Consider the following 26,573-nt stretch of genomic DNA (forward strand, 5'->3'; position numbering starts at 1 on the left):
GGGGCGCGCACGGCCAAAGTGGCCGCCGGGCGCGGGCGCATGCGCGCTGCGGGCGCTGGTGCGGGACAGCTGGCACCGGCGGCGGCGGAGGGGCCGGAGGCGGCGGCCGCGGCGGCCCGGAGCGAGCCGGGGTGCAGGTGGCCGGCCGGGCGGGGGGGGACGGGCCGGGGCGGCTCCAGGCTCGGGGCTGCTCCAGGACGGAGGAAGAAGTCGGGGGGAGGCCCTTGAGAAGAGGGGGAGGCTTGGGGCTGGGGAGCCCGAAGCAGGGCAGAAAACAGGTTGGGGGGGGCGGGGAATGGGGGGACCAGCAGTTGGGTGGGGGTGGGCAGCGACCTGGGCAAGCCCCCAGTTTGTTGCCTTGATCTCGAGTGCCCTGTGTGGTAGTGAGCTCGCCGTTCCTGGCTGGCATTAAGTGTGGACGGCCACCGCACAGTGTGCAAAGGGGGGCGCTTGTGGTGAGGGAGACTTAGTGGCTTGTGGGGCTCCCTCTGTCACTTGGAGTCTGAACGACCTTGAATACCTTCGTAGGAAAAAGTTAGAGGAAAGCACGCAGGTGTCACTCTTGCAGTATCCTCCTGGTGGATACTGAGGCTGTGTCTGTAATCAAAGTACAGGGCCCCCGAGGGGTGTTCTCCAGAACCGTCCCCCAGATGCCAGCGACCTCTATCAGAAAGGTGAAGTCTGCTCTTTCCCCTTTAGGGAGCCGCAGCAGCCGCCGCCCAAGCAAGGAAGAAACCTAAGGAATCTCGGCCCACTGACCCTTCCTCACTTTTGGAAATGGCGGGTGAAATCACAGAGACCGGAGAGCTCTATTCTCCTTATGTGAGTTTTACTTTTTTAGAACCTGTTTTACCCACATCGTTGCTGCGGGCTCCTAGAGAAGCACGATGCTTCCTGGACTGTACGAGCCTAGTGAGGACACCTGCTTGTAGATCCTGGCGAAAGCCAGGCTGGGGAACTCCATTCAGCAGCAGGCATGTTGCTGCCGTCCCGGCCCAGAGCATGTGATGAGAGTTTGTGCACGTGTTCAGTGCTGGTCAGAGAGTGGGCAAGGAAACAAAGCTGACTTGTTAATTCCTTGCGATCTCAGTGTCCTGGCCACTAGCACTTGCAAACTGAGCTGCTGTCCGGGGATGATGATTGACAGCTGTTGACTCTGGGTTTGCTCATCTCAGCAGTTTGAAAGCGCTTTGGTTGCCCACTGAATTGTAAGTTGCACAACTTTTATAGTCTTGGATGCTGTAAGAGGCAGAGAAAGCATGCAGAGACTTCCAAGTGCAGTTTGCAGGAGTCTGTAATTAGAACAATTAGAAGGATTGATTTCTTACTGTATTGGGTCTGCATCACACACACCCCCACCTCCCACAGGTGCACTCAGTTTATCTTTGAGTCATGAAAGATTGGTCCTGGTTACATCACAGAGTCCTCTTGCCTGGATACCTAGCTGGAGGATTGGAATAATCAAATGATTGACTCATGGTGCTACTAAGTATCCCAAGGAAAAGTGGCACTGCCTTAAGTAACAAAAGTCTTCTTTCTAGAACTTACCTAACCTTAAGCAGCTGCCCCGCTTTCCACTTATTTCCTAGCCTGAGGATCCTGGCTTTGTCTCTGCTAGCTTCACAGACTCTAGGGCTGTGGTGTGATAGATATGAAAGTGTCTCAGAAAATAGCTGGCAAAAAGCCTTTCTCACACCAGGGTCTTCCTACTGGGTCTGTGCCTTTTGTGTATAGCACTAAAGGAGCCTCCTTTCTCTCCATAATTTATCGGGGGGTAGTCTTTCTTGAACTTTGGACCGAGTCTAATAGTGTTGTTCTCATCTGAGGAATTGTGTAACAGCTCACTGTCTCTTCTTGGTATCAGCAGTGAAATGTTCCCACTGTCCATAAAAGTTGCCAAGCTTCCTGCTGCTTCTCAGAGCATCTATACATTTAGAGATGAGAAAATGAGTTATTTCTGTAACTGAGTTTTAGGAAAGAAAAAAACTTTGATAGGCTCACTTTTCTTGTGTTTCCAGTTATTCACATCATCATTTCACGTGTCAGCGTGTGCCCACAGGAATTCGGGCAGTGAGGCCGAAAAGCCTCAGTGGGTTCTGCTCCCCACCCCCCAACTTCCCTGTGTGTTTGGTTTTGTTTGAGGCCTGTGTTTAAGGGCATACTCTGGGTATTTGCCATTAACAACTTGTATTCTCTTATCTTACCAGTGGAGAGAGATGTAGAGAAGAGATGGGTGATGTTGAAGGTGAGCTGGCATTAGTCGGAAGTTACCAGTTAGGGTTTGAGAAGACACCGTGCTTTCTTCCTGAGTTTTCCCTAACTCTGCCATCCGGAGAGAGTGGTTCTTGATCCCTTGTGAGACCAGGCAAAGGGCATAGGTTCACCATCCGCTGAGCCCAGAAAAGCAGTGGAACTGCTTCACTGTAGACGCTGCTTTGAATCCCATGCCCGGCCCAGTACAGGCAAGACCTGCTCTCTAGGTCTCGGGAAACCTGTTTGGTTCATGAAGGTGCATCAGCCCATAACCTGGGGTATTCCCAACACAGAGCCTCTCCCTGCCTCTGTGTTTGCTCTGTTGCCAGTTCTTTTCCCCTTTGTGGGTGTCAGGGGTGTTTGCCTTAGCTTGCATTATTCTGCATAAAATATGTGTAGTGGACAGACTAGCCTCACAGGGGACTCATGTGACAGGCCCTCTCAAGGATAATGCTGGATTCAGAACCTGGTTCCGGCCAGCACTTTTCCCCAGAAGTGATCTCGGAACGGGCGTGTCTGGTTCCCTGTGTACGGGGACCAGGAGTGGCTCAGGGCTACAGGGACTATGTGATCCAAATAGAGGATGAAGCAGACCACCACCCACACAAGGCCCAGCCGCTGAGGGCCCTGCCAACCAGTTTTGCTAAAGACCACTGCCGTTGCTTTCGAAGGAAAGGTTACTCGTTTCACAGCCTTAAATTCTAGTCATTGCTTCCGCATCTCTACTGGCTTCTGTTTCCTTTAACAGCTGTCCCTGGGGAAGTGGACAAAAACCGCCATGACTACTGCCTCATGCACATCTGTGGGTGAGGCTGCTGGGTGGGAGATAAGGCAGCAGGAACACTGTGCTCAACTCCCCAGGTTGTGAGGGAGCCAGTACTTCATCCCAAAGAATGATGGAAGAGGGAAGAGAAACGGGAAGAGACTGTTTAGCCTGTAGCAGGGCTTGCTTCTGCTTTCGGCAACACCTTCCAGGAGGCTATCCCACCACAACTGTCAGGCCAGGAGCAGAAGAGAATGTCTCCTTCCTCCTCCTCCCACAACTGCCTTTGACCTGGCCCGTGGCTCAGCTCAGATTTGCTTCCTGCTCCATAGTCCTTGTAATTGGGCCTCACTGGCACCTTTACTGAAGGTTGAGAGGCTTTAACTCTCGCCAGGGAGGTGAAGAAGTTTCATATTATTCTACAGGATGCCCAGAGTTCTTGCTTTGAAGCTAAAAAATAGAGATAGCATAAGACAAATGTGATTACTCATTTCTGCTTCCAACTGCTAACGGTCTGTCCCTAGTTAGCTTCTTGTAAAGTTCTTCAAGGATCTTTCTTACCGAGATTTATTTGAAGTTTCCTTTGGGAGTGTGTTTATTGTGTTTATCGGCAGTGGTTCTCAGCAATGGCAGTCTTGCCCATCTTACCCACACACACGCCATCCCAGGACACCTGCCAGTGCCTGGGGACATTTGTGATCATCACAACACAGGTGCAAGGTTGGGGGCTACTGGAGCCTATTGGGTAGAGGCCAGGATGCTGCTAAACATCCTGCAGTCCACAGGACAACCCACAATAAAGAAGAATCGGCCCCAAATGTCAACAGTGCTCAGGCTGAAAGTCCCTGCGCTACAGCAGACCCTTGACCTTTATATCTCATGACCTTTAGGTATCACCAAATTCACAAATGCCTCTTGTACTGTTTCATTTCCTTGTAAAACTTTTGGCTAAGAACTAGCACTTTCTCTACTTTGATCGAACCTTCACCGGGGCCATTTTCCATAAAGAAAAAGGGTCCACCCTTCTTAAATGTTACTGCTCAGAAAAGCAGCATATAGAGAACAGAGCTGCAGGGAGCTGTAGGAACACGGTTCAAACTTGTTTTAATCCTTCTGAGATCTGTCTGTGGGATCAAACAGAGACTGTGATGTTTAAAACAGGACAAAGACCGGGAGACCTACGTCAGAGGACCTAGCCAGGTCCAGTCAGCTCAGCTGAGGATTCCTAGCTGGAGACTGTATGGCAGGCACCCTGAGAAGTGACACACAAGCCACAGTGAGCCTCACATTTAACAATGGGAAAAAGATAACATTGAAAACCCAAACTAGGACATAAGAAGTATTCTTGCCCTGGGGGTTCAAAAGTGCAAGACTGGGAGGGCTTTGTGGTGGAAGTAACATTTGAATGCGTTTGAGTGCTGGGTGGGATTTGAGGGGCTGGCCAGGAGGCATGGGGGGGTGATGTCCTATGCCAAATGTAAATGGACTGTGGGTAGAGCTCTTTTCTGTCCACAGGGTGCCTTCCTGTCCTTCACTCAGATGTACAGTCAACACCTGCCTGGAAGCTTGCCCCTCCCTAACCACTGCCCAGCTCCCTCTCCCCACATTTCAGTTAAAAAAAAAAAAACAAAAAACTTCTGAGTGATGTTAGGAAAATGGGCCTCAATTTGTAGGTTTCTGATAAAAAGAAAATTCAGTACATGAATTAGGAAGACAAGACATGAGAGACTCCTAACTCTCGGAAACAAACATAGGGTTGCAGAAGGGGAGGAGAGTGGGGGAATGGGTAACTGGGTGATGGACATAAAGGATGGCACATGATAAGATGAGCACTGGGTGTTATACTGTATGTTGGCAAATTGAATTTATATAAAACAAAAATTTTAATTCAGTACATGGTTATTTTAGGAAAAATTTTAAAATATAGAAGAGAGCATATTTGTAAGAATAGGGAAGTATAAATGAGAGATGGGTAGGTATTCCCAGAGATGAATCATTTGTGTTGTCTTTTATTTATTTATTTATTTTTTTTAAAGATTTCATTTATTTATTCATGAGAGACACAGAGAGAGAGAGGCAGAGACACAGGCAGAGGGAGAAGCAGGCTCCATGCAGGGAGCCCGATGCGGGACTCCATCCCAGGACTCTGGGATCATGCCCTGAGCCAAAGGCGCTCAACCACCGAGCCACCCAGGCTCCCTACGTTGTTGTTTTTAACAGAAACAGGTGGTAAAGCAAACTAAGCCCGTGTCACAGGAAGCCTCTTCCTGTCTGTCACAGTCCAGGCTGGAAGCAATTAGGTGGTAAAGGGGAATAGGACCAGAGGTAGCCACAAAAGACTTCAGAAGTAGAATGGCTGGAGCTGGGGTACACAGAAGCGAGGAGGGTGGGGGGGTGACCGGCAGACAGTGGAGTTGAGGTCTGCAGGAAGGCTGATGCGGAGAAAGGTCCATCACCCCCTGTCTGGCTGTGGTAGTTAAAGCTGCAGGACTGAGTGAAGTTGCTGAGGGAAAAGCAAGTAGGAAAAGAGACCACTTACATCAGAGCGTAAGAAGGAATAGAGACTAAGAAAGCCGTTGGGTTAGGCAAATAGGAAGGAGGTAATTGGTGATTTTGAAGAATGTAGTTTCAAAAAAGCTCTAGGGATGGAAACCACAAAGTACAGAAACTTGGAAGCAAAGGCAGAGGAAATAGGTAGCTGCTTCACTGAGTTTGGTTAAGAGAAGTAAGAGAATTGTGTTTCAAAGTTGCCGAGGACCTGTGTAGGCAGAGGGGAAGAGCTGGTGGAAGGAAGATTCCAGAAAGGACTGAGCCCAGAAGGTTGGGTGCAGGGCTTAACGTCCCCCAGGGAGAAGGACACACATTCCCCACAGGCAGGGAGGGGGTTGGGAGGATGCAGACACTGATTTTTGAGCATAGAGGGAGTGTGGGCTTGGGGAGGGCATGTCACATGGCCTTGGGCACCTCCAGAACAGAGGACGCGGCCTTCAGCTGAGAAGGGTGGGGGCTGGGGCGCCAAGAGTGAGGTTCGATGGTTTCCTGTGGGAAATGCCAAGAAGTCCATGGTGGAATAAAACCGGTGTGATGCTCTCAGAGCACAGGTGAAGGAACTGCTTTTTGCTGTGGGACCAATAATTGTAACTGGAAGGAAGGAAGGGAGAAAAAGAAAAAGAAAATACCGTGGAAGTTTTAGCAGGCTTGTTGTATAGGGAGCAGAGGAAGCAGGCGCTTAGTCCATCCAAGGCTAGGGTCGGGAGGGGCAGCACAAGGGAGGCCGCGTGAGGCCTGGGTGGACTGTGCTCAGCAAGCTAGCCTGTGGTAAATGATGTTGGGGAGACAGTGGCCTGGATCGGGTGGGTGGAGCGACTGCAGCTGTCAGCAGGAATGGGAAGGGCTGCAGAAGAAAGGACTTTCCTGGTTGAGACCTCAAAAAAGGAAAATGATAGTTAATAGCCGAAGTCAGGTTGGCGAGAATGTGAGTTTGCAACCTCATTCTCAGTGACCCAGCAATTCTACTCAGAGGCTGGTTGTCAGGGGCCAAGCGGTGCTACCTGCTTGCTCTCTGGGGTGATGAAGTGGAATCAGATGGTGGTGGTGGTTGCACAGCCCTATGACTGTGCCTGAAGCCACCAAACTGTCCTTCAAAGGGGTAAATTTTTTTATTAAGTTTTTAATTCCGGCGTAGTTAACATACAGTGCTGTATTAGTTTCAGTGTACAGTGTAGTGACTTGGCGATTCTGTCTGTCACTCGGCGCTCATCATGACAGGTGTGCTCTTCATCCCCTTCACCTGTCTCATCCAGCCCCCTACCCACTGCTCCTCTAGTGACCAGCAGTGGGTTCTCTATAGTTAAGAGTCTCTTTCTTGCTTTTTGTCTTTCTCTCTCTTTTTTTTTTTTTTTTGCCTTTGCTCATTTGTTTCTTAAATTCCACACGAGTGAAATCATAGGGTATTTGTCTTTCCCTGACTTCTGTTGCTTAGCATTATACTCTCTAGTTCCATCTACATTGTTGCAAATAGCAAGATTTCATTTTTTTGATGGCTGAGTACTATTTCATTATACGTACATACCACCTCTTCTTTATCCATTCATCACGCGATGGATGTTTGGGCTGCTTCCGTAATTGGTGTTGTAGAAAATGCTGTTAGAAACATAGGGGTGCATGTATGCCTTTGAATTAGTGTTTTTGTATTTGGGGGTTAAATACCCAGCAGTGTGATTACTGGATCATAGGGTAGTTCTTTTTTTAACTTTTTGAGGCACCTCTGTACTGTTTTCTGCAGTGGCTGCACCCCTTTGCATCTCTACCAACTGTGCACAAGGGCTCCCCTTTCTCCACATCCTTGCCAACACCTGTCATTTCCTGTGTTGTTGAGTTTAGCCATTATGACAGGTGTGAGCTGACAGCTCATTGTGGTTTTGATTTGCATTTCCCTAATGATGAGTGATGTTGAGCATCTCATGTCTGGTGGTCATCTATATGTCTTTGGAGAAATGTCTATTCATGACTTCTGTCCATTTCTTAGTGGATTGCTTTTTTTTTTTTTTTGGCTGTTGAGTTGTGTAAGTTCTTTATATATCTTGGATACTTTTATCGGATATGTCATTTGTAAATATCTTAAGAGTGAATTTTATAGTACGTAAATTGCATCTCAAGTTTCATAAACATCCTTGAAGTTAGTGTGGGGAGGACAGGGGAGAAGGAAGCAGCCTGAATGGCAGCATCCCAAAGACAATGGCAAGAATGGGTGGGGAGCAGGGTTGGGTCACATGCTCAGAAGTCTTGGAAGAGTCCAGGTCTTTTTTAGGTCAGCCCTAGGTTCATCCTTGTGCCTGGTCCCCAGACATGGTGCTCTGTCCTTGGGAAGCCTACAGCCTGGTTGAGCAGGGAGCTAACATCTCAAGTGCAGCTCTAAATACAAGGAAATGACAAGGTGGTAGGATGGTGACCACAGAAGCGGAGGAGGAACCCGATCAGTAGAGACATCTTGGAAAGACCCATAGAACGTGGGCCTTGAGCCTTCCAAGTGTTGGCATCTGCTTCCCTGGCAGCTGGTTGCAGAGCGCGCCTCCTTCGAACCTCCGCCACGTTCTCCCTTCTGACCTGCTTCCCTAGCTCAAGGCTGGCCTCTCTGCCTCCAGTGTGGCTGTTGCCCAGGGTCCTCTTTGGGAGCCACTGGAAGGAGAGGTTAATTAATTTGGGGGCTTGAATGTCACTTCTGTCGCTTCCAGGTGGGGCTGGTGTACATGTTTAACCTCATCGTGGGCACAGGTGCGCTCACCATGCCCAAGGCTTTTGCCACCGCGGGGTGGCTCGTCAGCTTGGTCCTGCTGGTGTTCCTGGGCTTCATGAGGTAAGAGGCTGGCACATGGGGGTGGCCGGGAGGAGCCTGCCTAGGGAGCCCTGACCTCTTTTCATTAACATGAGGAATGGTGCCAGGGCAGGGGAGTGGTGGAGGGTGGAGGTGACAGGAAGATGTCCACGGTGAATCCTAGCCAGGGTGGCCCAGTGACAGGAAAGGAGGCACAAAGGTCTCCAGGTCTCATGCTAACAGAAGTCATATAACCTCATCAGTTAAGAATCAAGACATCTGATCAGGCTTTGGAATGTTTCACGTGGTACTCACATCGCTTCCCCGGCTGCTTGATTTACTCTCTTATATACTTATACATGGTACCGTTTTTGTTCTCTGAGAAAACACCACCTAGCCACAGAAAAAGAATTGGACAAACATCTGCAGTGATAAGAAGTCAGTTTGGAATTTAGAATTTGCTTAAGGTAGTTCACAAAGTGACGAACACACAGGTACACACCTAATAAAGTGTTCACCTCACCTCACCTGGTGCCTGGTAGCAAACGGGTGGCCACTGTCTGCCCACACTTTCAGTGCCTCCTGCTCCTTGAGCCGCGGGGGTGGGATTCACTAGCTGGTGCTTCACAGAGGGGAGATCGTACCTGAGGCTCTTCTCAGGGATTCTGCGGGCAGGTGGGGAGTCATTCAGCCAGTACCCCAGGCTCATAAGGGATTTAGGACTATGCATTTCCAGGTAGGAATCCACAGCTGCCCAAAAAAGGTAAGGGAGCACTTGGAAACACCTCCCAGGGGTCCCTTCCATGGGAGAGGTGACACCGGGCACTGTTTTTGGGTGAACAGAACAAAGATCACTGCCCTCAAGACTTCTCTCTCGGTGGGGAGACATAAAGAGTGAAGGTGATAAGAGAATTGTAGGGTAGGTTGGAAGGTGATGAGTAATGTGGAAAAAAACCGACAAAGCCTCGCAGGGTGAGGCACAGGGAAGGTGGGGGCGATGGCAGCTTTCGGCAGGTAGTCGGTGGTCATGGAGGGTGGCGGTTTGGCAGATGGGAAGGAGGGAGGAGTTGGGTGCCCTTGGAAGGATGACATGGGCTACAGTTGAAGCCAGTGAGGACCTCAGAGAGGCTGAATGGAATAAGAAAACATTTCTCTGTTCCTTCACCCACTTTCTTTTGGGGGTTTTGTGGCTATCCTTGGGGTACCGTTTGCTCATTGCATACTGCGAGTCCTGGCAGCCAAGAGCCCTAGAAGTCCTTGTCCTCCCCTGACTCTGCTGTCCCCTTTAAAGGACCTTCAGCATGGGCAGCCGTCTGAATGGGAAGTGATTATTGGGGGCCCCCAGGTAGGGACTGCCATGTCCCCTCCCTGCTCAGCCCATTTATATTTGAACATGATCGATGCGTTGGCCCTTGTGCAGCCATGAGAAGCCTCTTCATGCCTTAACTAAGATTGATTCTAGTTTTACTTGCAAAAAGAAGGGAAAATCTAAAGTCCTTAAAATGGTCACTTAAGCAAGATAATGAGAAACCTTTCCAGGAGGTGCTGAGGCACCGGAATGGGAGCCTCAGAGCCAGCTGCCCTCCACCTACCAAGAGGGAATGGGTGGGGGATTGAACACCTTCCCCGAAGGGTTGAGCCAGCAGCCTGTGGCGGGTGAGGGCCCTTGAGGAGGGCTGGGGTGAAGCCTTGGGGAGGAGGGAGGTGACTGTGCTGTCCAGCGCTCAGCAGGGGGGATGTGGCCTTCCCCACAGCTCTGCTGACAGATGCTCCCCCTGCACTCCAGCTGAAGTCTGGGCCTCTCCAGCTTTGCTAAGAGGAAGAGCCAAGATGGCTTTTCACTCTAGTCTGACTCCTCAGCAGACGTCTACTGCCACCTCCCAGTGTCCCTTTTGATTTGAGCCATAAAAACGCAAGCTTATTTTTACATCACCTAGATTATTGGGAAAGTGAAGGTCCTTCCGAAAAAGGAAGGAAACATACAAACACATTCTGGAGCCAAACACCCTTTACAATTATCCACGCTGGCACTCTGTCCATTAGCGTGTGTAATTGGGAGCTGACCACTTACTGTGTCCCATCAAGGAGAGGTGAGAGCTGCCGCTGCCCTTCCCTGAAGCTTTCAGAAGGTCCCTTGTGAATCCACCTCCTCCGCACCCTGCCCCCAGCGGACCCTTCTCAGTGTTCGCTGTCACATCGCCCCACATCCCCTCTTCCCTGGGGCTTATACTCTACCCCATGCAACCAGCAGCTTATTGCACACCCCTCTCCTGTGCATCAAATCACATCCTAAACATAGACAGGGCAATCAAGGCAAGCATGCACCTACACACATACATTTTAATAAGTCAGATGCAACTCGAAAGTTCCTAGGGAACAGTTCTCAGAAGAGAGAATGCTTTGGGCTCGCTGGTTCGGTCAGGTCCTAAAGTGGATTTTCCTTTTTCATTGTACCACCTCTAACCTCCTACTGCCTTTGACAATTACCTTGTGGCTTTCCTGCAGCTTTGTGACAACTACCTTCGTGGTAGAGGCCATGGCAGCAGCCAATGCTCAGCTCCGCTGGAAGAGAATGGAAAACCACCAGGTGTGTGTGTCGCCCTTGTCTCCAGGCAGTGCCTGTGTCCAGTCCTATGCCGTGAGGCAGCCCTCAGGGGCTGGTTCTTTCCTTCCCCATGTATGTTAGGCTTGTGTCCATAGCACTACTCTGTGCCTTTGTCCTAGAGCTTGGGTTTGACGGCCACATAAGCTTAGTGAACAGGTGCAGCCTCTGCTCTTTTTTTTTTTTTTTTTTTTTGCCTCTGCTCTCTTTAAAAAAAAAAAAAAAAAGATTTTTAAAATTTATTTATTTAAGAGAGAGAGCATGCCCTCACGAGTGAGGGGAAGGACAGAGGGAGAGGGAGAAGCAGACTCCCCACTGAGCAAGGAGCCTGATGTGGAACTCGATCCCACATGACCTGAGCTGAAGGCAGACATTTAACCACCTGAGCCACTCAGGTGCCCCAGGCCTCTGCTGTCTTAACATCATGTCATGATGGGTCCCTTGAACCCCCTACTTTGAGCTCGCCTGTCATTCTGAGCCTCCGTACCCGGGACCTGTGGTACAGCTTCAGATCTGACATCTCGGTGTCTGCACCTAATGTGGGAGCACAGTGGTGCTGAGAGATGCCCCTGATCAGACACATTCTGGAAAGAAATAACAGAAGAAATGGGGTTCTTCAATTTTCCGTGGGTTTTCTGTAGCCTTTGTTCTTTCTTGTTTGCTCCCCTTCCCCCACCCCACCCCTTCTAGGAGGAAGAAGATGACGACTCCTCCACAGCCTCCGACAGTGATGTCCTTGTCCAGGACAACTATGAGCGGGCAGAGAAACGGCCCATCCTGTCAGTGCGTAAGTCTTGGGGTTCTGAGCTGGCCGGCTGGTCCATAGGGTTCCCTTTCCTTGTAAAGAGGACCAGGAGTCTCTGCACAGACCCTCTGGCCAGAACACAAGCCCCAGGCCCAGGCTTCACCCTGCTGGCTCCCCCGCTTGCTAATGTTTGTAACTTGGGCAGGTTACCCACCTCAGTGCCCAGGGCACACTGGATGCTCAAATAAATGTGGGATGTCCTCCTGTCCCACTATGCACGATGCCTGACAGGTCCCATCCCTGGTCCAGCAGAGTGAGCCAGGGCCAGGTATCCCAGCTACCCACCCCCCGCCCCCTGCCCATCCATAGTGAGCACCCTAGGATCCTTTCCTGTACTGTTTTAAAATGTATTACAAAAAAAAAAAAGAAAGAAAGAAAGAAAAATAAAATAAAATGTATTACAGGTAGGAAACAGTAGAAGTTTTCAGAAGAATTTGAAGTGCTCTAGCATTTCCTTATTCTGGAGAATTCTGTGAGCTCAGCACCCCCTCTGAGAGCTTTTCCAAATGAAAACCGCTTCCTCTTCCTTGTCCATTACCTCCACAGAGAGACGTGGATCTCTGAACCTTTTTGAAATCACAGACCGGGTGGAAATGGGACAGATGGCCTGTATGTTCTTCAATAAAGGTATAAGCTCTTTCCCAAGGTGGGGTGAGGGCAAAGAGAGGTGGTGCTTTCCAACAGACCTTGACCGCTAGGGATGGGGCAAGCAATGCAGACACAGATGAGCAGACTGTCAGCAGGCTTGCCGGTGCACTTGAGCAGCCACCTTGCTGAGAGGACTGAACCGCTCGTGTTGTCTTCCTTGATCCCTCCCCGTTCATCATCAGCACTAGGAAGAAAGAAGCAGCTACTTGGTTCCTACTGTTTGTAGAGGTCAGGAATCCTAAGCAGTTTTCCAAGGAAGGAAGCCACTGGAGCCAGCTGGTAGTTTTGTGCCTCTTGCCTGATTGCTCCTGACGTGTCTCCTTTTCTTCTGGACTGCTCAGTCTAGGACAACGCAGGGCAGAGACCTGTGACGGATACACTGTGCACATACCTGTGTGTGTGTGTGTGTGTGTGTGTGTGTGTGTGTGTGTGTGTGTGTGTACACGCGTCTACCTCATTTTCTGTGTGCCCCCCCACCCTGGTGGCCAGCAGAGGGCGCAAGGAGTCCATGCACAGGGTTGCTGTCTGGGAATCTCAGTGTCTATTCATGACGGGCTCCTTGGTGGGATTGCCTGCAGCTCAGAGGATCCCGACCCAGCTCAGAGGCTAGGTTGCCGGGTGTTCAGTGACAACACCATGTATCTCCACAGCAAATGTTGTTCTTTTGAAAGATGATCTGCTTAAGAGCTTAGTTTTTTAGTGCCCAGACCTGCTGGTTTCCCCTCCATGGACAGTCAGACGCATCTCAATAAACCCTTGTCTTTGTGAAAATTTTCTCTTTGGGAGATTTCCTGCCCCTTTGTCACAGCCGCCCGTTTCCAGGGGCGTCCTCTCTACTGGTTCTTTCTAGTCTTTTTTTTTTTTTTTTTTTTTTAATTTTTATTTATTTATGATAGTCACACACAGATAGAGAGAGAGAGGCAGAGACACAGGCAGAGGGAGAAGCAGGCTCCATGCACCGGGAGCCTGACGTGGGATTCGATCCCGGGTCTCCAGGATCGCGCCCTGGGCCAAAGGCAGGCGCCAAACCACTGCGCCACCCAGGGATCCCTCTTTCTAGTCTTAAATGTGACTGCAGTAACTCAGAGCCTGAGGGATCAGAGAAGCCAGAGTCTTCTTGACTGCTTTTCAGGACATTAAGCATTCGGTTTATCACTGGTGCTGCAATTTGACAGTCCAGAGCATGATGATCATCATCCAAAGGTTGCCGGAGTGTTTGGGTCCCGCCCTCCCTACCAGCCTCACAGAGGGTTCCAGAATTCATGAAAACCAGACTGGTCATGTCCAACCCACTCTGTTCCTCTGTTCCGTTTCTATCTCTCCCCATCTCGTTAGATGAAGATAAGAGTGTGAACATTTCCTCCTGGCAGCCGCATGTTGGAGGGAGGACATATACCTTTGAAACCTCCTTTCTGATCAGCATGTTTTACAGTCCGCCCCAGTTTCTTTAACAATTCTGGGAACCAATGGTTTTATTTTTTTTTCTTCCCTTACAGACCAGACTTCTGGTTCCCCCCCACTCTAATAGAAAAGGAGCTCACTCATACAAGAGCAGCCTCCCACTCAGGGGACGCCTTCTCCTCTGCTACGAGTTTGCCACACTCAGCAGTGATGACATTTGAGCTGGGTCATTCTTTGTCGTGGGGCCTGACCCTTGCATTGTGGGATATTAAGCAGCATCCTTGGCCCCCACCCACTAGATGCCAGTAGCACCTCCCAGTCGTGACAACCAAAACGTCTTCAGACGTTGTCAGAGGTCCCTGGTGGGGGTTGTGAGGCAAAATCACCCCCAGGCAAAACCCACTGCTCTGCCTTGTCCTTCATCCAGGGGTAGTTTTCTTCCCCTGGGAAGGACCTGCCACCCTCCACGACAAGACCCTTTGGGCTCCAGGCTCACTCCTGTGACTGGCAGTGCCAGGCCTCGTCATTGCCGTCTTCTCAGGAAGCTCGTCGGTCCTCCCATTTTGTGTCTAGTAATGAGATTTATTGATCAGGGAGGGCCAATGGCAGTTTATAAACAGAGCTGACACCGCAGTTCACAGGCAAGAGGAAGAGAGGTTGAGTGGGGAGGGGACAGTACCTCTCTGCAGAGAGCATTCGTGTCAGAGCAGAAAGACAATCAGGGGCCTGGGGTGCGAGTAGCTGCCAGACCCCAGGGACCACTGACTGAGCTTGGACACAGACACTACCTGAGGCCTCCAGGGTCCTCGCAAGAATTGTGTTTTCCTGGTCTTTCTCCCCCAGACTCCTAGGAGCAGAGCTAACCTCAAATAGGCCAGGAGGAACATGTCCCTGGTTTTCCCCTTGGGACCCTAGAGGCTCTTCTGAGCCACCAGGATTAGAAGGGAACTGTCACTTCATTTTTCTTTCTGTTCTTGGAGAAGCTGGCAGCCTGAGACCCATGACATCAAAAACGAGCAGTCGGTCTGAAAGGCAGTTTGAGACTGGCTGTCTGGGGCTGTGACCTCGAGGTTGTAGGGCCTGGATGCTTTTTTCAGAGCTTTTACACCTGGTCTGTAAAGCTGGAATCACGTAGGGAATTTAGCACAGGTGGAATAATTCTCGCTGTGCGGGATGGGAGGTGGTCGGGGACTTGCCTCTGTCACGGGTCAGGAAGTGAGATCTGTGGCGCTGGGTCTAGAGCCCACATTCCCTCCTGGTTCATGCTGCGCTGGAGGGGGAAGGGGGCAAGGTTTGCCTCTGTGGAGGGAGCTTCCACGGGCACCTTCAGAAGGCAGCATCCTCCCTGGCAGATGTTCTGACCTCAAGCGCGTCTTGAGCGGCCCTTCCCATGGCCCCCTGTGTCGGCAGCAGCCCAGCCCCCCCCCCCTTCCCATCTGAGCCTTGGTGATCCGTCACCAGAATGAGGCTTTGGACATCAGGGCTTTTCACCTTCTTGCAGCTTCAGAACCCGGGCCATTTTCGGTTCTCTTCGCTTTCCAGTCCTCAGTACCAGCCTTTGTCATAGAGTCCTGTGTTAGGCTGTGAGGGGCCCCAATCCAGGCACGCTCAGGCTCCTGACCCAGGGCCTCTCTACTCCTCCTGCCCAGACAGCCCGTCCCAAGCAAAGAGACCCCTCTGATCCTCCCTGGGCAGCCCCCACCTCACACTGCCCTGCACCTGCCTGGATGTGGAGTGTCTTGGGCCCCCAGCCTCGCCTAGCCTCGCTGAGGTGGAGGTCACGGGCGGCCGTGGCTCCTGCCGCCACACAGTGCAGCCAGCCAAAACAAGCCACGGGACTTAGTTGCTTTCTTTCTGGAGAAAGGAAAGCTGTGGGAGAGTGGAGACCTCATGGTCAGGAAAGAACACAGGCGCCTGCGTGGCTCCCTGACAGTGACTCTGTTCCTTTCAGTGGGGGTCAACTTGTTCTATTTCTGCATCATCATTTACCTGTACGGGGATTTGGCCATCTACGCTGCCGCTGTCCCCTTCTCCCTCATGCAGGTGACCTGGTGAGTGTCTCTCCCCTCTCCCCCCATCACCACCTGGGCTATAGCCAAACAGGCTTCCTCATCCAGTCAGGGCAGAGTATTTGGTAGAAGCACAACACCCAGCAAATTTGTCAGCATCTAAAGATTGGAGAGGCCGAGGCCCCATTCTATGGGCACCACAGCTGGCTATTCACTCTGTCCCTGGGAAACACACTCTACTGCCCCCTCCCTGGAAGATGACTAGGATTCCCACCAGGGGCTCCAGGGTCACTGGGGAATGGCGCCAAAGGGACAAGTAGCACCTGCCCAAAGAGATTGAGGATTGTGATTCATGTTGAGTGAGGTTGGTCTAGAAGCAGCTGCAGCGGGAGTAGAGGCGCAGTGGTGGCTAATAATTAGTAACGTTACATCCTGTCTGCTCCCAGCCAAGTGGGGGCCACACTGAGCCACTCTTCTCTTTATCAGCAGCGCCACTGGCAACGAGTCCTGCGGTGTGGAGGCCGACACCAAGCACAACGACACTGACCCCTGCTGGGGGCCCCTGCGCCGTGTGGACGCCTACCGCATCTACCTGGTGAGTGGCCTCACCTCTGCCCAGCCTGGGTGGCTGGGGGCATTTGAACTTTACTCTTTGATCAAGCTCTTTTCCCAGACAGGAGGGTCTACACAGCTCCACACTCTGGCTAGTTACTGGAGTAATGGTCCTGGGCAGAAAACACACCAGGTTACTAAGAACATAGCCTGGGTGTCCTGTCACACATGCCTCTTTGTTGGCATTCGGGTCATTGCCAGCTCCTGGCTGTGAACTCATAAACTGAGCTCACGGTTTGAGGGGCACCCTCAGCATAGCTCTTTAAGTGTGTCAGGGCTAATTTCCTGGAGACTTGCCACATTTTGACTTAACTCCTGGCCAGCCCAAGAGCATATGGTAGGTGCCGGGCTTCCCAACTGGGCAGGCAGGACTGAACCATCTTAGCTGTTGGCCCTGACCACAAACAAGCTCTCCAAATAGGGGAGGATCAGCCCAGCTCTCTCCTTTTCTCCCCTCCTCCCTGCAGGTGAGGGAGGAAGATGAATCTCCAGGCTGTTCTCGACTCTTCTGTGCCATGGGCAGGGGGGACGTGGGCTGGAACTGGATGCCATGCCAGACATGAAACCAGAGGCCATTATTTATCTCTGCCTACTTTGTGGGCAGGACTCAGAAATGATTCCCTCTCCCTTTTGCAGGATCTATTAATATTCTCTGCCTCCTCTTGGTCCTCCTCAACCTGACACAGATTTAGGTGTGTGAGGTGACACAGAGTTTGACACGTGGCCACTTCACTGATTCAGGGAAGGAGGTAGGGTTCAGGAAAGAGGCAAGCCTTTCGGGGAGTTGGCCTCTTGACTTACCTGTCCGTGTCCTGGCAGAGGTTCCTGCAGGTGCTTCCAGCGGTTACCTGGTTCTGAGTTACCTTCCAGTCCCACCCTGTGGACCTACTGAAGGCAACCTGTGGCCCACGCATAGGGAGAGGTTGGTTTTCCTCTTCGGCATTGCTGGAGCAATCGGATGGTCTGGTTTTTGGCTTGCATGGTCACCTAGGACTAGAAATTTGTCTTTTAATAGAATCATATCTCAAATCCCCCTACATGTGGTGGGAATTTGGAAGCAAGTTAATTCCCTGGCACCGTTCCCTACTTGCCCAGCCTTGTTGAGGGACGGGGGTCACTGTTAGGAGGGCAGCACAGCTCAGACCCGTTGGCCTCTTAGCATTTCAACAAGCCATCATTGATGATATTAGCAAAGGTATCAGTGAGTAAAACGACCTGCCTAGATCTCTAACTAGAGGAAGGAGGAGGCAGGAGAAGGTGGAGGAAGGGGTCCAAGAGGCTCAACACAGACACTGGAGCACATCAGGGCAGAGGGACCGGCAGAGGGACCCGACCTCAGGTGGGTCTTTCTAGGAGAAGCTGATAGAATCTGTGCTAAATCGGGCTCCTGGGTGGCTCAGTTAAGCGTCTGCCTTCAGCTCATGTCGTGATCCTACGGTCCTGAGATCGAGTTCCGCATCAGGCTGCCTGCTTAACAGGGAATCTGCTTCTCCCTCTTCTCCTCCCCTCTGCTCATGCATGTGCTCGCTTGCTCTCTCAAATAAAATCTTAAAAAAAAAAAAAAAAAAAAAGAATCTGTGCTTAATCTGCCTGGCACGTCCCCTCTCCAGCAAAACAGATACAAGTACTAGGAATATTGGCTGCTGCCATTTGCCTGGTAAATTATTTAGAAGCATTATTATTGCTTTATTAAAATGTTCCCCCACTTATTCCCGTAAACCTTCCACATGATGGGAGCCTCCCTCCCTGAATCTCAATAACCCCCTGATGGGGAAGAAGGAGCCATTCAGGAAAGCAGACAGGCGTTAATTACCACCTTCATCTTTCAGATATTGTGCTTAGAACTCCCAGGGCTGATTACCACCCAACCCGCAAAAGCTGCAGGGGTGGGAAGGGCCCAAGGGAATAGAGCCTATCCTGCCGGGTTGTTGTTCCATTCCCCCTCCTCCCGGTCCACTGCTGGGGGCCTTGCTTTGCTCAGCTGTTGTGTCCAAATGTGCTTCCTCCCTGGTTTGGAGAAGTTCAAGGCAGCTAGATCTCCACATCGTCTCAGGAGTTAGAACTTTGTGTCCAGCTCCCGGGGTCTGTGGCTTCTGAAGAACAGTGGTTCCTGCCTCGCCACACTGGGCGTGCGCCCACAAACCTCACCCCTGTCAGTGACCTGGAAGGGATCAGCAAACACAGAGGTTTCCTTCCTTGGTCCTGAGCTCTCTGTTGGGGGTGGCAGGGGCACCTTCCCTTCCCAAACCTGACCCATGGGGCTCCTCCGGGTGTCTTCATTCTATCAGGTGGCCTCTGCAGATGTAAAGGAGGAGGCTCATACTTCTCCCTGAATGTGAATGCTTTAGTCATTGTTTATCCCTTCTGGAGACTCCCAGTACCTCTCTCTACCCGTGGTTTCTGATTTTTGCCGGCAGCCAGACTTCACCACAATGTGGGGTGAGACGGCAGGCAGCTTTAAAGCACCCCCACCCCGTGCACAATCCTCTCCTTGTCTCAGGTATTAGGTAGGTGATGCACCTGCACAGCCTGCGTGTTTTGTAAGGGCCTTGTAATAACCATCTCTTCATTGCTATTTTGGGACAGTACATTCTGGGGAATAAAGATACAGGCTTTTATTTTGTAGTTTAATTTTCAGAAGATGAAGGTCCTTTGGAAACCGTCTTTTCCGTGTCTTCCCAGGAATGCTACTGAAATGCACACATAGAATGAGAATATTTGGGGTATTAACTCTACCCAGAGGCCAGCCTGTGCGTAGCATCATGATAAGAAAGGAGCTTTCTCCATCAGCAGCTACCAGTCGCCTCCCAAAGCCCTTGACCATAACGAATGGAAAATTTCTCCTCCCCTCCACCCTGCGACCTCCGTCCACATCCTGTGATTGCCAGTGCAGCTGATATGAGTCAGTCTCTCCCTCTCCTTCCTTGGAGTAGCCACAGAACAGGGCACTGGGAGGCGGGGGTCCCATGAGTCACACGTGCTTGCCAGGGCCATCCCCACAGGCTGCTGCAGCTGGAGCCAGCAGTGACCTGGGCCCTGGCAAGAGCCCATGAGAATTAACCATCGGGACCTGCTGTCAGCTGGCCTTAGATTCTCAGAACCCCACACATGCCCCTTCTGCTCCTTTGAAGGATCAGTGAGAAAGTGTCAGGTGCCCCACCTCTTTCAAACCAGTAACCTCGCCTCCAGGCTGGGGAATATCTTGGGATTCTTTGTGCAGAGCTTCTCTGGCTTTGCTAGGAAACAGTGAGAAGTGAGCACTTCCTTCTCCCCTGTGCGGTGAGGAGGAGCCAAGGACCAGTGGTGAAGTGGTGTGGTTGTGCATAAATCAGTTCTCTCCAGGAACCCAACCTTCCCGAGTGTCTGGGAAGCAGGATGTGTGCCGCTGTTCCATGGAGTCGAGGGCACTGCGAGTTGCTCATTTCACTTTCTTGTCCCTGCAGCGCTTCCCAGCCCGTCCCCCACACCCCCGGCCCAGGGCCTAGCCCTGATGTTTCCCCTGCTTCTAGAGTGTCAGAGGGAAGCCCTGAGGCCACAGTGGGACTTCCTGGGCGCCAAGCGCTCCTGCCGGTTCGCAGGAGTGGCCTCTGCCTCTTACAGGTGGACAGATGCTGCTGGGTCACCAGCAGCCCAGCAGGCACTGGCCAAGCAGAGCTGGGAGCGCAGATGGCACAACGGAGCTCATCCTTGCTGGAGGCTCGGCTACAAACCGATGGTATGGAGTGGGGGCCCTCGCAGCTGCCTTGGGACAGGACAAGGTCACCCTGGCTTGCCATCCTGCCTTGATACAGGAGGTGGCCCGGGAGAGAGATGACAGCCAGCCTGCAGGTGCCTGGTCACCCCCTTCAAGAAGCGGGGTGTGTATTGGAGGCCGTGGGGGAGTTTAGGGACTTCTATCTGCTAGGTTCTTCTGAGGGGTGTAGGGCAATCCGATTCGGGCTCAGGTAAACATGGGAAGGGGCTTCCTAGGCCTTCACGAGAGTCCCAGTTTCTCCGTCTGCCAGGAAGTCATGTTTTCTGATTCCATCTTGCCTCAGCCTGACGCAGCAATACTTGTCTGTCATCTGCAACATTTAGAATACCATGTAGTCCCCTTTTTAAAACCCAGGAGTCTTTTCCTAAGACAGTACCACTCAAGGGGTGAACGTCCTTTTTGTAAGGAGATGGAGAGGGGTGTGACATGCCTGCATGGCCATGCCAAGCCTTGACCGGCCCTTCCTACTGCAGCTTTGCGTGGGTGTAGCCTCTTGCCATTCACTTTCTCATTTTTCATTTGGCCCTTCCAGCTGCACAGTAAGGCTCATGGCATCGTCCCACTTTACAGCAGAGAAAACTGAGACTTTGGGACTGTGTCTTTCCCAGGGCCAAGGCAGAGACAGAAGCCCAGCTCCTGGGGTTCCCACCCCCATCCTCTGGCCCTGGTCACAGCCTTGCTGGACTTGCGGGCTGCCCTGCTGGCGAGGCCCGAGAGAAGGGGCAGGTCTCACCCGGTCATTAGCCCTTGGAGCTTAATGTTTGCAGAGGGGTGGGGTGGCGCTGCCCAGGATGGGATCTGTTCAGTGATCCGTGTCTGCTTACCCTGCCTGTCTGCTTGATGGATTTGCTGTCTTTCTTGCTGCCCCTCACTCCTAGATAGTGGAGCAGACTTCTCACATTCGCTCAAGGATCACCAGCATTGGACACATCTTCCCAAGGACGTTTCTTGTCCCTGCCATGGTCCCTTTCTGTGTTCTTTCAGCATCAGCCACGGTGCCCTGGGGCTGTGGCATCTGCTAATAAGTGGGTCACCGCTGCCATCACTTGAATATTTATTCTTACCAATTCTGGGGCAAGAGGTGGCCTAGAGGCCTTCAGGACCAGTGAGGGGGGGAAAGCACGGCGCAACAAGGTTTAGCAGCCACAGTGACATGACAGGATGTGGGGGCTCTCAGGAACACTGTTGCATACCTCCAGAGGCACCTCCGTGTGCCCCAGTAGGACATGGCATGGACGCTGCCCCTGGATTTGCCACTATTGGGAACTTGGAGTGGAAGGTGACAGTAAGCTGAGAAGGGAGGCCCCAGAGGGCTGGTGGGAACTGACAGGGCAAATGAGCTGTCTTTGTGGAGGGCTCATTGGGTGGCTCTGTCTGGGCGCAGAGAGCAGTGCCCTAAGCCCACAAGTGGCCTGATGACAGCTTCCCTTCTCCAGGACACACTGCCCTCCTGTCTGGTGCACATGGGTTGGACTCTAACGGGCCAAGAGGAGATTCCTGGCTGCATGGGTTGCTTATGGGGTCTAGAATATCAAAGTGCGTCCTTTGTAGGATGGCCACCTACCAGGACTACCAGGGAAGCCCATCTTTCTTTTTTTTTTTCCTTTCTCCCCACAATGTGCTTCTTGTCAGCTCCCCTTCACTCCACCTGGATGTTCAGTAATGTCCATTTCGCTTGGCCTCTTTCTCCCCACTCACTCATGGGAAGATAGCAGTCATACCGGCTGGTCACCGCAGGTGGGATGAGCGGGGCAGCCCTCATCCCCTGTGCCTGGCAGACACCGGGGGCTTCGGCTTGATGGTGGCCTGCGGCGTCTTCAGCCAGCTGTGCAGCAGAGTGTCCTCGTGAGCCTCTTCCCCCGTGTGCCGAGCCTCCACTTTCAACCCGCAATGCCGGGTCTCCATGAATGAAATTTCTGCCCTATGCCCCAAAAATGCGTGGGCCCACAACCCAAACAAGAGCTGGATCTCTAATGTGGGGGAATGCTCGTGCTTACATTGAAGTGACTGACTTTAAAGGATTAGCTTGTCTCTCTTCCTCAAGGAAATCAATAATACAGGGACAGGTCTTTGTTTTTCTTTCTCTCTCTCCTTTTTTCAAGGGAGCTGTCTATATATTTCATCCTGGGAATGGCCTCTTGTTTTTGGTGTGCTTTCCACCCCCCCACCCAGCCCTTTCTAAATGAAATTCAGATTGGTCTGTCACTCATTCCAACACTGTGGTTTGTCTCTCGAACTCCTGCGAAGGACCTCATGAGCCTCCAGCACCCCGCCCATCACCCATGGCTACCGCTGCCTGGGCACAGCCTCCCACACATCCCGAGAGTCTGTCCGGCTGCTGCCCAGCATGCTCCAGACCAGCCCTCACCTTTCCATGCAAACCTGGGTAGCACGCTACTCCCTGGGCCATGGGGACCGCTGCCCCCTGCCCCACCCCCCAGCACCTTTGGGTGTTGGGGCTGAGCTTCCTTCTTCAGCTCCGTGAGAGGATTGCTGTTTTTATTTTTAATGTGCCTCTCAGGGACATGGGTTCTGTCGGCTGGCGTTAAGCCCGCCATCCATCACCCTCACATCCTGTCTCTGCCATGGCAGACACCTGACACACTGGCTTAGAAGGTGACACTTAATCCCCAGTGCCACCGCCTCTCTGCTCCCAGTCAAGATACCAGGTGATGGGAATTTAGATCTCAAGCTGGTGGTCCTCGCTTCTCCTGGACAGTCCCCACTGTCCCTTCCCCAAATCTCAGAAGCTGTTCGTTGCCATTGGTTGGGGTCCTGCATGCTCTACTCTGTCCTGGTAGATGGAGGGAACTTATATCCTAGCTCCTGAGCCAGGTGAACTGCCCAGACTCCCTTGTCACACGCTGGCAGTTTGAGCATCTCTCTGCCCTCTTAGAACGTCCCAGGTCTCTACCCCTATATCCATTGTCTGGCAAGTCATGAGTACCTGCTTACAAATGCCATTTGCCCAGGGCAAACTGTTTGGACTCCTGGGCCCATGGGCAGATGTCAGGTAAACTGACCTGGATTCTCATCCTTCCGCCCTGCCCCCATCCTCAATTCAGCCAGGTAGGTGCCTTGAGATGGGGGGAATTATCTTTTGTGCCATCACCTGGCCACCCTTACCCCAGCATGCTTAGCTCTTAAGAAACCTCACTGTATGGAAGTCCAAATGCATAAAACAAACAGGGAAAGTAATTGATAGTTACAAAGTACTTCATTAGTTCGTAAAAGGACTGGCTGCAGGTTTCTCTTGAGTACTTGGTTTTCCTAATGGGTGTAAGATGTTATTCCGTGAAAACTGAGGATTTATAAATAGAACTTTTATACGCCTGTTTCTTGTAAAGGAAGTACCACCTATTCACTTGCATTGGGGCAGAAAGGAAGTATCCACCTATATACGTGCATTGGGGCAGCAATCCAAAGCCTGGTTCGTGTGGAAACAGGGATGAGCAGCGATGAGCAGCCCACCTACAAGAGAGCCAGGGATGCACACACCCTTGTACACACACACAGGCTGGGAAGCTTCATGGAGCTTGTTAAGTGCATGCCCACGGCCCACACTCCTGCACGGGCCAATCTGGTTGGGAAACTTCCAAATAGGTCTCCATGGGGAGTGCTCATCCCTGCTGGGGACCTTCTGCACTGTGCTTTTTCAGGACCGTTTTATCCACACTCATCCCAGGCAGCCTGAGCTTGAGGCTTAAGCACGCCTTCTCTGTGAGTGGCACGAGTAGGGATAAATGCCTGACGTTCCTCGCTTCACAAGCGTCCTAGGCCGACCCTGCCACTGACCTGTGTGTGTTTTCAGCATTCCCCTCAAGCTGCTCTGGGCTGACCCCAAACGGTTCAACCCAGGCCATCTCCATGCTCCACATCCCCTCTGCTTCCAGCCTTCCGTTTCTGGGTAAGGAGCTAAAAGTGACTTTTTCCTTTAAGGAAGTGTCCTGATTGATTTCACATCTCGCTCCCCTCCTCCCCCACTTGGTTTCATTTCCCCCAAAAGTGCAGGGGGAAAAAAAAAAAAAAAAAAAAAAAACATCATCTAGAACCCAGCAGCCTGCTAGTGGTTTTAGAGGAAGGTAGAATGTTCTTAAATATTTTGTGTTAACTAGGATGGAAACCGTGCATGCCAGCCCATTGTTTCCCTCCTGCCCTGTGTCCGTCTGATGTTTTCATTGCACAGAGGACCCATGGTACTTGTGAGGGCCCTGCTGAGTTTGTGGGGCTGTGCTTGCCCCCTGCGCGATGCTCACTCTCTGTTACAGGGTGTCTATTGTGAGCCGAATCCAGTGTCTTTCTAAATAGCGCCCCAGGGCCTTGGCAATAATTGTTTAATTAAATAAAGCACTCATTCTAAAGTAATAACTGCGCTCCTCTGTGTTGCTGGCATCCTAGCCAGCGGCGCTGGCTGTGCAAACTGTGCTGAGAATAAAAGTGTCTTTGGGCACGTCCTCCGGACTGCAGGCCAGCCCAGAGGAAAAAGCAGGAGCCGAGGAAGTCCAAAGGGTTTGCAGCCAGCAGAGATGCCGACCCGAGCGTGATGGGCATCAGGGGAGCTGAACAATTAGGGTGCATATTAATGATGACATCTGATTAATTAGCATGAACTCGGGCTGTCTCGTGGATTAGCTGAGAGCAGACCAAGGTACATTTTAATAAGCCTTCAAGTGCAAAGGGAGGTGCCGCAGAGCGCATTGCTGAGCAGATGCTTCGTGGTGAGCGTGAATCTGGAAGGAAGGGTCACAGAGCACAGCAGGGCCCAGTGAGTTTGGCTCCGGGAAGAACTTCTCTAGCCTCAGATTGAGACGTTCCCTGAACACCTTGACAGGAGGGAAGAGACGGCCGGGCCAGGTGCTGGGTGCCAACCGGTCTGTGATGCGTACCCCTCACCGCTGTAGGGAGGCTGTGCTCTACCCACAAGATAGGCACACGGCCTTGGGAACACTGTCCAGCTCTCTTCCTTCCCCCAGGTCCAGAGTACGAGCCTCAACTGTACCTCAGGGTTTGGTTCCAGGAACCAACTTGAGGTACTTGTTAAAAATACACATTCCTGGATCCCAGCCTCAGCCCCATGTAGCAGCTCCAAGGCTGTGAGGCCTAGGAATCTGCACTTTCAACCAGTTCTGAGGAGAAATCTGTGTACTTTCCCCCTTGAGAAATCCTGCTGACTGAGGACCTGTCACAGTGGTAGACGGCTTTGCTGGCACCCCATCTCTTGGGCAGAGGCCTGCTCTGATCTCCGCTCTGCAGCCGTGGAGGCCGCCGTCGGGGACTTCTGTGCCTTGCCTCTTCCAGGGGAGGACGATGGCCACACATCCACAGGTGTCCAGTCTGGTGTCACAAGTAACCTACTGGAGTTAATGCCTCATGCCCTTCAGTGCAGATTGAAGAAGAGCATCGCTCCTCTGATCAGACTGTTTTCAGACTCTGTGTGTCCCCGGGAGGAAAGGGGCTCCAGTGACATCCTTCTGCTAGTGCCTTCTTTGTTAAGCCAGGGCCAATAGGTCCCTCCTGGGTCTCCATGGGTGGTGTTTTTGGCTTCCTCTTAGAGCCCACAGTATTCCAGCCCCATGGAGAGGCCTTTTACTCTGACCATCAACTAGGGAGGAAGCGTGGGGATGGTAGTGCAATTTCTTATACCCAATTGGACAGAGCTTGTTAATCAGCCAGCTTGAAGCCCTGTCTTCCCTCCTTCCCCACCTCCAAGGTTACTCAGTGTCGGCAAAGAATCCTGCTCCCCAATCTGTCTATTTCGAGGTCTGACGTCAGCAGGGAAGGGGTGGAGCCAGCCTGGCCTGTGCTCCTCTCTGCAGGGCTCCCGTGTTCTGGGCACCTGACTTCCTTCCCTCCCTCCCTCCCCTCCAGCTCCAGCGTGGAGCACTCCCACCACCATCCACTCTTCCTGCGCAGAGGCGAGAGCGGGAAGAGTAGAATGAGGAAGGGAAGGCTCCAGAACACCTGCAGCCATCACCTGGCACCTCTCGTCAAGTGCTGCACAAACACCAAGCAGTTGAGGTGATGGAGAGCAATGGCTCACCCTCCTCACATCCCCGGGACAGGGACACTAAACGCAATCAGATTCCAGCTGGTTACTGGAGATGCTAACATCTTTGCAGGTTCTAAGGTCCAGGAGGCCCATCACCAGCCACTGAAAGTATCTCAGCTTACCTCCTAACAGAATCAGATGGTGGGGGGGAGGGGAGTTGCTTTTCTCCAAGGGAGCAGCTGAGGGGCTGGATGGATGGTCCAGAGGCTCCCCACCCCCATCACTCACAGCAGAGTCCACCTGTTCCCCTCAAGGCCCCTTGTTCTTAGGACCTCTGAGGACAAGTTGACCCATAACCTGGCCCCACAACTCTCCTCAGGCCCTGGGTCACGTGGCCAAGCCAGAAGAGTACCTCCAGCTTTT

General features: G+C 52.0%; 1 protein-coding gene across 5 annotated transcripts in view; it reads left to right on the plus strand.

Moving 5' to 3' along the window:
• Window positions 1-20: 20 nt before the first annotated feature.
• The window catches only part of SLC38A12 (solute carrier family 38 member 12), a 55,460-nt gene continuing 28,907 nt past the window's right edge, over window positions 21-26,573 (plus strand). The window contains exons 1-8 of one of the 5 annotated variants that reach the window (XM_077854154.1): window positions 21-137; window positions 700-822; window positions 8,251-8,372; window positions 10,836-10,917; window positions 11,623-11,719; window positions 12,284-12,364; window positions 15,738-15,837; window positions 16,282-16,390. In XM_077854154.1, the coding sequence (XP_077710280.1) occupies window positions 778-822; window positions 8,251-8,372; window positions 10,836-10,917; window positions 11,623-11,719; window positions 12,284-12,364; window positions 15,738-15,837; window positions 16,282-16,390 (636 nt within the window). In that variant the 5' untranslated portion in view covers window positions 21-137; window positions 700-777. Of the gene's footprint in view, window positions 138-699; window positions 823-1,047; window positions 1,209-8,250; window positions 8,373-10,835; window positions 10,918-11,622; window positions 11,720-12,283; window positions 12,365-15,737; window positions 15,838-16,281; window positions 16,391-20,007; window positions 20,123-26,573 lie in introns of those variants that run through there. The other 4 variants (XM_077854156.1, XM_077854152.1, XM_077854153.1 and 1 more) reach the window with 4 other exon arrangements.

The sequence above is a fragment of the Canis aureus genome, chromosome 16, assembly GCF_053574225.1.
Source record: "Canis aureus isolate CA01 chromosome 16, VMU_Caureus_v.1.0, whole genome shotgun sequence".
Classification (NCBI taxonomy): domain Eukaryota; kingdom Metazoa; phylum Chordata; class Mammalia; order Carnivora; family Canidae; genus Canis; species Canis aureus.